General features: G+C 37.4%; 2 protein-coding genes across 2 annotated transcripts; both read left to right on the top strand.

Annotated features, from left to right (window-relative positions):
• The first annotated feature begins 86 nt into the window (after nt 1-86).
• On the top strand, nt 87-2,232 carry s100b (S100 calcium binding protein, beta (neural)). The gene is made up of 3 exons (XM_047355965.1): nt 87-242; nt 1,648-1,810; nt 1,900-2,232. The coding sequence occupies exons 2-3, from the start codon at nt 1,673-1,675 to the stop codon at nt 2,044-2,046; spliced, it is 285 nt and encodes a 94-aa protein (XP_047211921.1). The 5' UTR covers nt 87-242; nt 1,648-1,672; the 3' UTR covers nt 2,047-2,232.
• Nucleotides 2,233-2,377: 145 nt separating this feature from the next.
• Nucleotides 2,378-12,747, top strand: LOC124861957 (cell adhesion molecule 2-like). Its single transcript, XM_047355963.1, has 4 exons — nt 2,378-4,440; nt 5,180-5,279; nt 7,898-7,939; nt 11,700-12,747. Exons 2-4 carry the CDS (start codon nt 5,186-5,188, stop codon nt 11,894-11,896), a joined length of 333 nt encoding a protein of 110 aa, XP_047211919.1. The 5' UTR covers nt 2,378-4,440; nt 5,180-5,185; the 3' UTR covers nt 11,897-12,747.
• The last annotated feature ends 360 nt before the right edge of the window (nt 12,748-13,107 follow it).

Here is a 13,107-nt window from a genome sequence, read left to right as displayed (position 1 = left end):
TATAAACACAAACATTTCAACAGAGATCACTTTGACAGAGACGTCAGGGTGTGCTGGGTTGTGCATAGCTGCGGTGGAGTGAGGGGAGGTGGTGGGACAGGATTGGTCAGCAATTTGACCGACAGGATGGCTGACCTCAGGTCTGCACCACACTGCCCACTTTCTACTGCTGTATAAAGCCCGCAGCACATCGTCATCCTCGACCATCTGAGAACACAGCATCAGTTCGCATCCGCACAACGGTAAGAACATCAAACTTTTACATTTAGAACATTAATCTGGAAGATTTGAATATTTATCTTTAAGAATTATACTCACTGCAGAATATATGTCTTGCACTGTTATGTGCTTTAAAATATACTTAAAATTAGGTATTTATAAAGGTCTGGATGCCACTGCTTGTGTCCTATTTTTTCTGGGAGGCTGAGTTTTGGATGCTGTCTTGATTGGGACCCAAACTTGTATTTTTTAAATTTTAATCTGTTTAAACATGAGAATTAAGCAGCATCTGATAATTCTGTTTCTATGCTTTATTTATTGATCTTTTGGGAAGGTAGTCATTGCATCCGCATTAAATTCAAAACAATTATTTTCATATCTATCTTATTGTGTATCATATATCATATTGTATCATTTATCGTATATTATACTTTCATATGACATGCAATCTCAAAACTGTATTAAATGATCTTATCTTTTGTTGTGTCGTATTGTTTCAGACCATAGTGAATTACAATCATATATCATACTACTAATATGTCATGTTACATTGTATTTTATTTTGACAGAGTATTACATCAAATTATTCTATGGTATAAGCACATGTCATATTATATCATTTTACTTTTTTCGTATCATAAATCAAATAACACATTGTGTCGAATTAACATAAAACATTGTGTTTTGTTATGTGGTATTGTATTTTATTGTCTTATACTGTGTGATATTTTATTATATATCATAATATATATCACAATTCACTGTTTTTCTGTCATTGTATGGTGCTGCATTCTTTTTGTAGTTATATTTTACACTGTATGAAATCAAATAATTGTTTTGAACCATATTTTATCACATTGTATCAAGTCATGATATCATATTATGCAATATTATATTGTATCATATAACATTATATCAGGTTTTTATATTGTGTCATATTGTATATATGGTATTCCTAATTGTATATCATAACCCATCATGTAAACAGTATTAATGTATCATGTTGTGCCATATGGTATCACATTACTGTTTACAAGTATTGTATAAAATCATATATTTTATTATATCAAAGTATCATATTGTATCCCATCATGCATTTTGTATCATACCAGTGTATATTACCTGTTGTATTGTAACAAAATATTGTATCATGACATGTTATATTGCATTGTATTAATTCTATTATAGCTCAGCATATTGTATTTTACAAATTCATCCCCCCACATACTGTATATTATCAAATTATTGTATTGTACCAAATTATTTCACATATTTCATGTGAAGTATAACCAAACCATCGTACATGGAGTCATATCATATATTTTATTGTGTAGTAGACAGTTCAACTTTGAATTTTAGGATTTTACTAGAGTTTCTCTTCAGAACGTGCACAATTGGTTTTATAGTTTTTCTTGCTTTCTTTGCCAGTTTAAAGGTAGAAGGACGGACAACGATGACTGACCTGGAGAGCTCGATGGCAACCATTATTACAGTCTTCCAGAAGTATTCAGAGAGAGAAGGGGACAAGCACAAACTGAAGAAGAGCGATTTGAAGGATCTTCTTCATGATGAGCTGCCAGATCTGATGGCGGTGAGACAAACCGTTTTAATTCTACGAGATAAAATGAGAAGACGTTGTTAGGGTCCTGATCTAAAGCTGTCCTCCACCCTCCTTTGCAGCATGTTAAAGACCAGTCCACGCTGGACAGCCTGATGGAGAGCCTGGACACCGACGGCGACTCCGAGTGTAACTTCCAGGAGTTCATGACATTGATCTCCGTGGTTACCGTCTGTTGCCATGAGTTCTTCGAGCATGAGGAAGAGTGAGGAGGGGAAGACAGAGGGACGCTACAGTGAAATTTAAATAGAAACCTAGCAATGCACAAACTGTGGGCGCCCTGAGAACTATCAGAAGGAGGAAAAACATCTAGCCAGCTTCCAGTACCTGAATGATGATGATCAATTTACAAAAGTAGCAACAAATAAAATGGAGTAGTTAACATCATATATCAATAACGGCATTCAGAACGTTTTTTTAGTAGTTCTGATCGCTGATCTTTGGTCTGAAAGCTACTTCACCACATGAGGAAGAGAAAAGTAAGAGGTGGGTCCCATAATTTGGTAATTTCTTCAAACTTTGACCAGTTGGCTTTTAAACATGTAAGCTGGTGGTACAGCAAAGTTATAAAAGTAGCCTATCGGCTTGCGAATTTGACTGCCAAGGAAATCAACTCAACATGCTACTATCTAATAGAGAAATGCTTCATTTAATGAAATGAAGAAATGAAGCGTTTGCATATACAGCTATTACAGTTTTATGGAAATATTTGGTTTGCAAGATAAGCCAAGTAATTTTTCAGTTTTGTCGTTTTTCTCTTTTTGATGAATTCAAAATTGGCCCTGTGAGTTGTTCTAAACCTTTAACAAATCAAAAACCAGGCAAATTGTTCTGCTGTGTTTTGTTGACAATTTCCCTTTTTAGGTGGCTGAGAAGGTCAATGTAATCAATGTGAAGCTAAAAAACAATTAATAAAATAAAAAGTACAGCCAACATTCTTTTTTTACAGCCAGCAACTTAACAATTTGCCAACTTTATCACATCTTACTGGCAGAGCTATAGCACCAGTTCTTCCTATTTTGTCCATCAAAAGCGCCATAAGACTGGTTTATCTTGGCCGCAAGTCTTTGTTGAACCAGGCGGAAGAATCCTTTGTATGTTGTGAGCCCGACATTTAAATATACTGAAAAGTTTTCACTTTTAATCTGCTTTAAAGTAAAAACAAATCGAACACCAACCTTCAACATCAATAAAAAGTCAGATAAACACTGAAGAAGCATGATTCCTCCTGTTTCTGTTATCTCATGGTCAATGTAGAGTTCACCATCACTATTTTCAGCTCAATCTATGTGTTTCACTCTGACAGTTCTTTTTCTATATTTCTGTATTAGGTTCATAGCAAACATAGCCCCAGATAATGAGTAGTATATCCAGCTACCAGAAAAAATAAAATGAATTATTCCATGTCAACAACAAGGTGAAATAACTGCTTCTAGCATCTGCTGACGAAGGTAAATGCTGCAAAGCTAAATGCTGCTAATCTAAACCTTGCTGAATCCTGCTAGGCAACAAGGTGATAATGTTGACAAACTACAACTAAAGACTACAAAAGCTACAAGTTGCTGAGTGAAACACTGTTAAACCCACAGAAATATAATTTGCTAAACTATGCCGATGCCCACTGGAGTGAGTGGGAAGACCAGATTCTATCCACCCAGTTTTGGAACAAAGAGCTTGTTTGTGTGACTTGTTATTAACTCTTAAACAATGTTAAATATTAGATCTCATGACTAACCAAAATCAAAGCACACAATTTTCAATGCTTGCTAGATTGAACAATTACCATAAACGTTCTGGTTTTACAGCTTGATTCTCATTCTGTTTGTTTTATTTACAAAATAAGTGCATTTATTGTCTCATTATTTCTTTATCACAGGTTCACCCTCTTTAAATTTCTCTAGAAACTTAAAACTGAATGCATCATGACACAGTTTATGCCCACAATTTTTTATGCAGTTTTCTATAAGTGGAGAAGCCAAGCAATTGCAGATTAATAACATTTTTTGAGCTATTGTATGTTTATACTGATCTTTTTCTCAAAAGAGATGACTTTAAATTGAGTTTGAATATCATAGTTTAACCTTTTTTCAGGTAGTCACCTGGAAGGACCAGGAGCCCCACCTGCTGGACATGCTGGAGATTGCATGTGATTCTGAAAGAAAAAAAACTATTGCTGTAATTATAATTTCAAGTTTCACCTGTTCCCTGCAGACGTTTCTGGGGTTGATAACACAGCACGTAGAGTTAGACTCAGGGAAAACCTGCTGTTGAAAGATGAAAATACCCTATCTGCTGGGAATATTCTCAAGGACACAACAACTTCAACATTTCAGTGCATAATAGGGAGGTTTAAAATTAATGTGCAGGCTGGAGATTAATTAACAAGGATGATGCAAGAAAGCCGCCAGCTGCACAGTTTTAGACATCTGCAGGCTGTGGAGCATCACAGAGGTGGAGTCAGCTCGGCGATTGGCCAGAGGGGGAACAGATCACAACCCTGGGGAGCAACACCACACCCAACCGAGAGTGTCTGAGTCTCGTCCAAAACATATTCTTCTCTTTCTCTGTTTCTTGGAGATTAAACGGCTGCAGGCTGATAACTTGTAAGTTTCTGACTTCATTTTCTCTTTGCACCACATTCTTTGTTGTTGTTTTGAACTAACTGCAAACAGATTCAGCTTTAATTTTCATCATGTATATAAAGAAACTAGTAAATATTTCTAAAATATGATGCTAATACAGTACAAATCTGTTAAAGCTTTATGTATGTATTATTTTTAAAGCTGTGTTTCAATGAGTTCTGCTGTGAAAAATAAGAATTATGATAAAACAGAAAATATAAGTACAACAGCAGCATTCAGATTGAGGCTCATTACAGCCTCATTGTTTGTTTCTTACCCTAATGTTCAGCAGCTGTGAAGCATGACTCACATTGTGACAAACATCAACACTCTGGGTTAACTTTTGTGTTATTCTCTCGAGTTTATGTCTCAGGAAGTGAGAAACCCAAACTTATTTTAAAAGCCTGGATTGTTGCATGACACTTTGCACAGAAAGATATTTTGCAAGAATTTTGTGTTTGGTTCTAGGCAACCCCAGGAAATATTTACTGCATTTTAGCTGTTTTTTTCCTTTTAAGATTTGAGGAGTTTGCAGTTTTGCATCAGCTGCAAAACAACAACAAAAAACAAACAAACAAATCACCAAATGTCTGCTAAATTAGCTCAAAAACAAATTCAAATAAGGGAAAATGAAATGTCTTTGATATACATTTATCTTTCATCAGAAATGAAAACTTTTCCCATCAATCTCCAACTGAAAACCCTTTTATTTCCCCTCCAGGTCAAGATGAACGCTTACACAACTCCCTCCCCTCTGACTCAAACATCAACTGACACCTTTCCAACTTTTTCAGATCTTGTGACCAAGATCGGGAAGAAGGGTGCGTACATGTTGTTACAGACAGCAGCATCTATCATTTATCATGTTTAATAAAAATCAACATAAAGGTGGGTGAGTCTGATCAGTTCTACCACTTAATCTTTGGTTGACTTCCTCCAGATGTCTCTACCCATATTTCAATATAATAACCCTGCCTTGGAATAAAGGAAACAAATGCAGAAAGGGTTAATTTGGTCTTTACAGCAGAGTACAAAACCATTTAACATAATTTGATCTGTTTACTTGTGAAACTAGTGCAAGTAAAGACAACTGAGGAAACTGTGTAATCAGCCCAAAATAACAACATTTACCATTCTGCATCAAGTATACATTGAAATAAGGAAGTAAAACCTAAAGATGGAGCAAATGTGCCATGTCTGGATTTTATTTAAACTTTACTTTTGTATTAAATTTGAGTCTTTTAGCTATTACATAAAGGTCAGCATAGCAGACATAGTTCAGTTTTTATTTCCAATTTATTAATATATATGCCGCGCTAAACAGTGCTAAACTAAATACTGGTAAACAAAAAGCTGCTTAAAGCCATTGTGCTAAAAGCTGCAATAAAAAGTGATGCAAAAGGAAAAACTTAACGCTGCTATGCTAAAAGCTGTGCCAATCTACTTAACTAAAGTGGCTAAGCTAAAACTTAAACGCTGCCCAGCAAAATGCTCCTAAGATGAGAGATTAATTGCTCCTAAACTAAATGCCATTTAACATTAACAAGCAGAATGATTTCAGCTCATCAAATGCTGTTAAAATCTGTCAAGATAAAATATAAATGTTGCTAAGGTGAAAACTACCAAGGCTGCTAAGCTTAAAAGAGCTAGAATAAAACCCATTTACTACCTAGCTAAATGCCGCGCAACTAAAAAGCGTAAGCCAAGTGCTACTAAGCTAAAACAAGAGCTGCTAAACCTAAAGGTGCTAAAAGCTGTGGAGCAAAATGCTCCTAAGATAATGGTGCTCAACTAAAAGCTGCTTATTATAAAACTACAAAGCTAAGAACTGCTCAAGAAAAAACGGTTGAGCTCTACGTTGGGCTGCTAAATACTTTTAAACTAAAAACTGCTAAGCTAAGAGTTGCTAAACTGAAAGCAGCTAAACGTTACTACAGTCAATGCTGCTAAGCTAAAAGTTGTCATAATCTGCTAAAGGTAAAGTTGCTAAGCTAAGTGCTGTTAAGCGAGAAGGGTAAGCTACATACAGGTAAGCTAAATGCTACTTTGCTAAAAACTGCAAAACGCTGCACAACTACAAGCTGCTATGTTAAAACTTGCTAAAACCTGTCAAGCTAACACCTAATTACTGCAAAGCTAAATGCTTAGCAGGGTTGAGCACAGTTGACCTTTTAAAGTCCTTAGTCCTATTTAGCTTTGACTGCACAAAGTGGAAACTTTTTTTATTCCAGCTGCAGTTTCCTCATTTGTTATCCTTTTATTTTGTTTTAGCCTAAATACTTTGATTTTGGCGTTTGTTTCCCCCCCCATTTCTGATCATTTCAATAGCATTTTACTAAAAGCTGCACAACCAATGGGATGATTTTACTAGTTTCTTCAGATTGTAACGGTAGCAGGAACTGATTCACCTATACACCGTTTAGCATTAACTAACTTGTAAATTTAATAGAAAGACATGATTTAAAAGCCTCAAATAATCCACTTTTTAATATTTTTTTCTGTCATGACACTCTCCATCAAAGCAGCATATAAATAATTTTGCATTCTTTATGTTGAGTGTTTAACTTTAATAATATGAGGTTATGTGACATCAGTAATGAGCCACATGCATGCTTTCACAGATACTTAGGATTATTTTAAACTATGCAATCCATCTATGTAGTTAAAGCAGGGAGGTTCTTATCAGAGTGATGCCTCGGGGGTGTGTCGCTGTGGAGATAAATGTCAAAACACTGATACCAACTGGCTGTGGTTTCCACAACAAGGCCGAATGGGTCCAACATGGGCTATAAGCAAAGGTGTCCCTGAGAAATAAATGTATTACAAGAAAAACATGGCTAATGTCCACCAACAATGAAAGAAACAGAATAGGATCCCAAAATAACTTGAAAACAGGTTAAATCAACAGCACATTCATAGATTTTTTTCATGATCTATGATCTCTAGAAGTTTTTTTTTAAACAGTCTCAAGTGAAGAAATATTAACATTATTTCTGATTCACAAATACACCTGCACCATGCAAATCTGTAAAAATGTGTACTGGGCCTTTAGGAGACTCAGCTCAAAACAGATGCATCCTAAAAATATGACTTGTTTTCTATTTATTAATGCTTACATTTCATGGTCAAAGCTTTTTTTTTTCGCTTTTAAACATGAAACTCTTTTCCCGGCATCACCAACCTTGTCTAACTTTTTATTTCAGAAGCCTTTAACTAATTGCATATTGTTGCACAAATTATTGAGACAAAAGATGTCTGGAGGCAATGCATGGTTAATTTCTGAGCTGTCTGTAACCTCTGGCCAGGGTTATTCAGCACTAAAACTTACAGACTGTGACAAACTGCAAAACCAATCAAGAAAACACATTTGAAGCTTTTATGGTGAATATAAATTTTTATGGAATAAAATTCACATTAAATAAATGTTGTGTCTTTGCAGATATCTACAGCAGCACAGAGGATTTTGTAGCTTTGGTCGGAGGTGAGAAATAAACTTCTATTTTTGTTTAATTATGTTACAGTTAAAGTCACATGTAAACAATACTACCCATAATGTAACATGTTCCTTCCATTTTGTGTATAAAATAACATACCCATCCATCCGTCCATCCATCCTCTTCCGCTTATCCGAGGTCGGGTCGCTGGGGCAGCAGCCTGAGCAGAGATACCCAGACTTCCCTCTCTCCAGCCACTTGGGCCGGCTTGTCCGGGGGAATCCCAAGGCGTTCCCAGGCCAGCCGAGAAACATAGTCCCTCCAGCGTGTCCTGGCTCTTCCTCTGGGCCTCCTCCCGGTGGGACGTTCCCGGAACACCTCACCAGGGAAGTGTCCAGGATGCATCCTAACCAGATGCCAGAGCCACCTCAACTGCCTCCTCTTGACATGGAGAAGCAGCGGCTAGCCTGTGAGTCCCTCCAGGATAACCAAACTTCTCACCTTATCGTTAAGGGAGAGCCCAGACACCCTGCAGAGGAAACTCATTGCAGCCTCTTGTATCCGTGATCTCGTTCTTTCGGTCATGACCCAAAGCTCATGACCATAAATGAGAGTAAGAATGTAGATCGACCGGTAAATCGAGAGCTTCGCTTTCTGACTCAGCTCTCTGTTCACCACGACAGACCGGTACAGCACCCGCATCATTGCTGACGCAGCACCAATCCATCTATCGATCTCCCGCTACATTTTTCCCTCATTCGTGAACAAGACCCCAAGATACTTGAAGTCCTCCACTTGAGGCAGGACCACATCATCTGCAAAAAGCAGAGACATTAGTCCTAAGGCCACCAAAATGGATCCTCTCAACCCATTTGGAGGCGCCTAGAAATTCTGTCCATAAAATTTATGAACAGAATCGGTGACAAAGGCGCAACCTTGGCGGAGTCCAACCCTCACCGGAAATGAGTCTGACTTACTGCCGGCAACGCGAACCAAGCTCTGACACCGGTCATACAGGGACCTAACAGCCCGTATCTGAGTCCCAAGAGCCAGCTTCTGCAGCCAAGGATCAGATTTTCAAGGTCTCTACCTTTGGCTGCCACCCCTAACACATTGCACCCGACCCCTTTGGCCCCTCCCACGGGTGGTGAGCCCATTGGTAGGGGGACCCATGTTTCCTCTTAGGGCTGTGCTGGGCTCTGTGGGTGAAAGCCCGGCCACCAAGCCAGCGTGCCCCACATCCAGGTCTGGCTCCAGAGTGGTGACCCGTGTCCGGGCAAGGGAACACTGTGTCCATCTTCGGTAATCATCATAAGGGGTCTGTGGGCTGCGCTTTGTCTGATCCCTCACCTAGGACCTGTTTGCCTTGGGTTGACCCTACAGCCCCTGCTATCATAGCTCCTAGGATCATTGGGACACTCAAACCCCTCCACCACATTAAGGTGGCAGCCCAGGGAGGGTTAAAAAAAACATACAGTGTCTGTAAATCCTTCAGTGTTTTCAATAATCTGCAATAAAATAAACGGAGAATGAAGTGTGCCAAAAAAGTCATCAAAGGGAATGATTTTGGTCAAAGTAAATCACTAACCTCCAAATATTATTTCAATTCCAGCTGTAAATTGGAAAAAGAAAAATAGTCGTATGGATTTAAGGAAATTGTAGAGAATAAACAAGGTTTTTCAGGTAATAATCTACTGCTCACCTATTAAGGGGTTTGATTGTGTTAAGCCGTAAATCATAAAAACTTTTAAAAGTTAGTTCAGTGAACTTTGCACTTGGAGAGTCTGAATTTAAAAATCTGTAAGCTCCTCCCCATCTGCTGGGCTTCACATCCACCTGCAGAAGCCCCTCCCCTCTACAGAGGCTGTTGTAACTATGGCAACCACAGTATATTGTTTTGTTTTTTCTTGCTTCTTCATTTCTTGTTTTGTGTATGGTTTTTACTTTAAATTGGCATGTTGGACAGAAATGTGAAAACAGGATTTTTACCCTTAAGCTAAACCAAATGAACTGCCCAAATGAAACTGAATGGTGCAATTTGGGACAATTTTATTTGCATCAACCTGTGCCTCAATAAAAACCTGAACATTTTCTTGTCTTTAATATTAAATCATTATTGTTGTTGCCAAATAGAACCTTTTGAAAATTGGAATAAATTTTAGTCCCTAAAGAGATCGTGTTTGATTACAATGATTCAAGAGATTCTAGTCAATGTATTTGTGGTTACGCTCAAAATTATTCACAGCCCTGGTAGGTTTAGCTTCAAAATAATCTTTTAATCAGACCAATATCAACCTTTTGGAGCAGCCAAGCCAGAGTCCCATTGAATCTGTGGAAGGAAATAAAGATTAGGAAGATGATTAAGGAGGCCCTCTAGCCTCACAGACTTGGAGCTCATCACCAAAGATAAATCATTAAAATACCAGTGAAGATGGGCAGAAAGCTGGTCAGCAACTGTAATGACCATAAGGATGTTTCCACTGATTATTCACAAGGGTATAAATTAATTTCAATTTGCCATATTTTAGTAAAATGTAAAAATAATGTATGTTTTCAAAATCGATTTTGCTTACCTAAAATGTATCTTTTTAGAGACGCTAGTCCCATTTCTGATCAGAAGCAAACTTCTTGGTTAAATGCAAATAACTTTAAATCTAATTCTACCAGAAGTATGAATAATTGTGGCCTTAACTGTGTAAAACATTTAATTTTTATACAGTTAAAATAGATGGCATTAAGGTGTTGCAAAGCTGCAGCCTCTTTCATTTCTTCCATTGTGTGTATATCTGTTTAAAATCAAATCCTGGGGTCTTCTGTAGTTATGGTATTATCAAACTGTAGTATTCTTTTCTGTGTTTTTTGTGCTCTCATATCAGTTTTGTTGTATTCTTTTCATTTTTTTTTACGTCAGTCTTCTTCTTAAAGCTAGTTTCAAAACGGAGACCTGTAGCCAGCTACCGTATTTTATTGCAAACACATTTTTGACGTCGCATCAACAAAACGATGATATAATTTAGCAAGCCCTGCATATTAAAATAGGTCACAATTAAAAAGACAAAAGAAAAAGTACACTGCATGATGGGCTGGGCAGATTAAATCTGTGGGGTTGGGGCCCCACTGTGAGTCGCAAAAACAATTTTGGGACCCCAAAGTTACTCTTTAGAAGTAAAACTAAATAGCAAAACTTACTACTATAAAGCAGTATGGCACAAATGTTAGAAGCATGAACAGTACTTAAACTATTGGTTGCTGATGCTGTTTATACTGTCATCTCTGTTTAATTTGTGTCGGATACTGAATGGTCTGGAAATTCACAGTCTTTGGTTAAATGTTTCAATTTCTTTTAAAATTAGAAGTAAATATGAAGTATTACAAACCGGAGACTTCCACAGATTCCCTGAATGTCTTTCCTAGTTTTTTGCTTGGTAGCTGATTACTGATGCAACCATGATGGAGAATGTGTGGAGCTATGACCCGTCTCTGCTGGAATAAATCAGATCCTGTGTGCAATCTGGAAACCCTCACTGGTATCCAGTCCATCTACTCATAGTAGAATCTTTAACATTCAGTACATTTTATACCACTTTTGACACTTTTTCATGCAGTTCTTGCATCACTTTCTACTATTTCTTTTGAAAAACGAGAAACGTCCTCTGTTCTGGTGTCGGAGTACCTCTGTCAGGTTTGTAATAAACAATAAATGTAGGACTCCACTAATGAAGACCCAGTGACTTCTACCCCAATTTATGATGGACCTCAGTATTTACTGTGTTATCCCGTGTAAATATTCTCCCTTGCACCTCACAGGTATCATCACTGTGGTACTGCTGGTCTTCCTCTGTACTATCGCCATTTTGCTGTGGTGTCTGTCCAGACAGAAAGGCTCATACGTCACCAACGAGACGGATGATTATGATGAGATCGACAACGAAGATGATGAGTCTGTCGGCTCTGATGTGGCGCTTCAGTCCAAGGAGCCTCTGAAGACTGTCAAAGAGGACTGAAGGGGAACTAAACATGTCTTCCCAACATAAATTCCCCTAAAGAACTGACTAGATTTATTTTTTGAATGAAAGCATAAGAATATAACAAAATAATTTAGCATGTTTTTTGATTAGCTTATTTTGTAAAACTGTGACTGTGCACATCAACCCCTATGAAAAGCCAATGAGATGTGATAGTAATGTGATTATTTTCAGTAGTTTTGTTTGATTAATTCATGCTGCAAATATATAATTTTATTACTAATGATGTGTTTCACTTAGTTCATGTCTTATATTTAAATGGGCTAGTTTGAGACTGACTTTGGTTCTCCAGGATGGGTTAGAGGAACTAAAATACCTATTCATCACTTTGTATAAACTCCTGTGTGATAAACACTAGGCAACTCAGATAAACTCTGCTCATTCATTTGTCAGTCCCTTCAAAGGAGACAAACTGTTTTCTGGATAAAATTATCTTTTTAAATGGGCATTTGTCAAATGGATGGATGGCTGCTTACTGGGGACACAAAAAAAGAAAGGAATGACTACTTTCTGTACAAATATCATCTATGCAGAGTAACCGGGGAAGGGGGAAAGTTTATCCTCTCACACTATTTTTTTCTTTCTTAAATCAAAGCTTTGTCAGATGATACCAGGCTTAAAAAAGATACAGGTAATGTTAGCATTTAAATGGAGTAAAACATTAACTTTCCAGTGCTGTATGTTTAAAAACCCATTTGTTTAGAGTTGCTTTTGACTGTTCTATTTAAACTATTTACTAAAACATCATTTTTTGGTCTGTAGTCACACTTTTCTTTCCTATCTTTCTTTATTCCACTGGTCTGTGGCATAAAAAGATCTTCAGAACTGTGTTGATGTGTTCTACTTTCTTGGATTTAGTGAGGATGTTGGCAGCAGTAGGTCTGGATCAACTGCAGCTGTTTGTGAAGACACTGTTGCAGTAATTAATTTGCCTAAAGATAAACGCATGGAGTCTTTCAAGATCCTGTTGGGACATTAGTCCTATAATCCTGGAAAAGTTCTTCAGGTGATGGAAGGCTGACTTACTGATTGTGTTTATGTGCCTCTGGAGATTCAGGTCTACACTATACTTCACTACACCCAGATTTCAGGCCTCATCTGTGGTTTCTAGCTGTAGTAATAGAAGCTGTGTGCTGACTCTGGATCCCTTCTCCTGAATTACTTTACTTTTGTTTTTCATCTGGTGACAT

Source organism: Girardinichthys multiradiatus, chromosome 24 (genome assembly GCF_021462225.1).
Source record: "Girardinichthys multiradiatus isolate DD_20200921_A chromosome 24, DD_fGirMul_XY1, whole genome shotgun sequence".
NCBI lineage: Eukaryota > Metazoa > Chordata > Actinopteri > Cyprinodontiformes > Goodeidae > Girardinichthys > Girardinichthys multiradiatus.
Note: the sequence above shows the minus strand (reverse complement) of the source record. Positions and strands in the feature narration are given on the sequence as shown.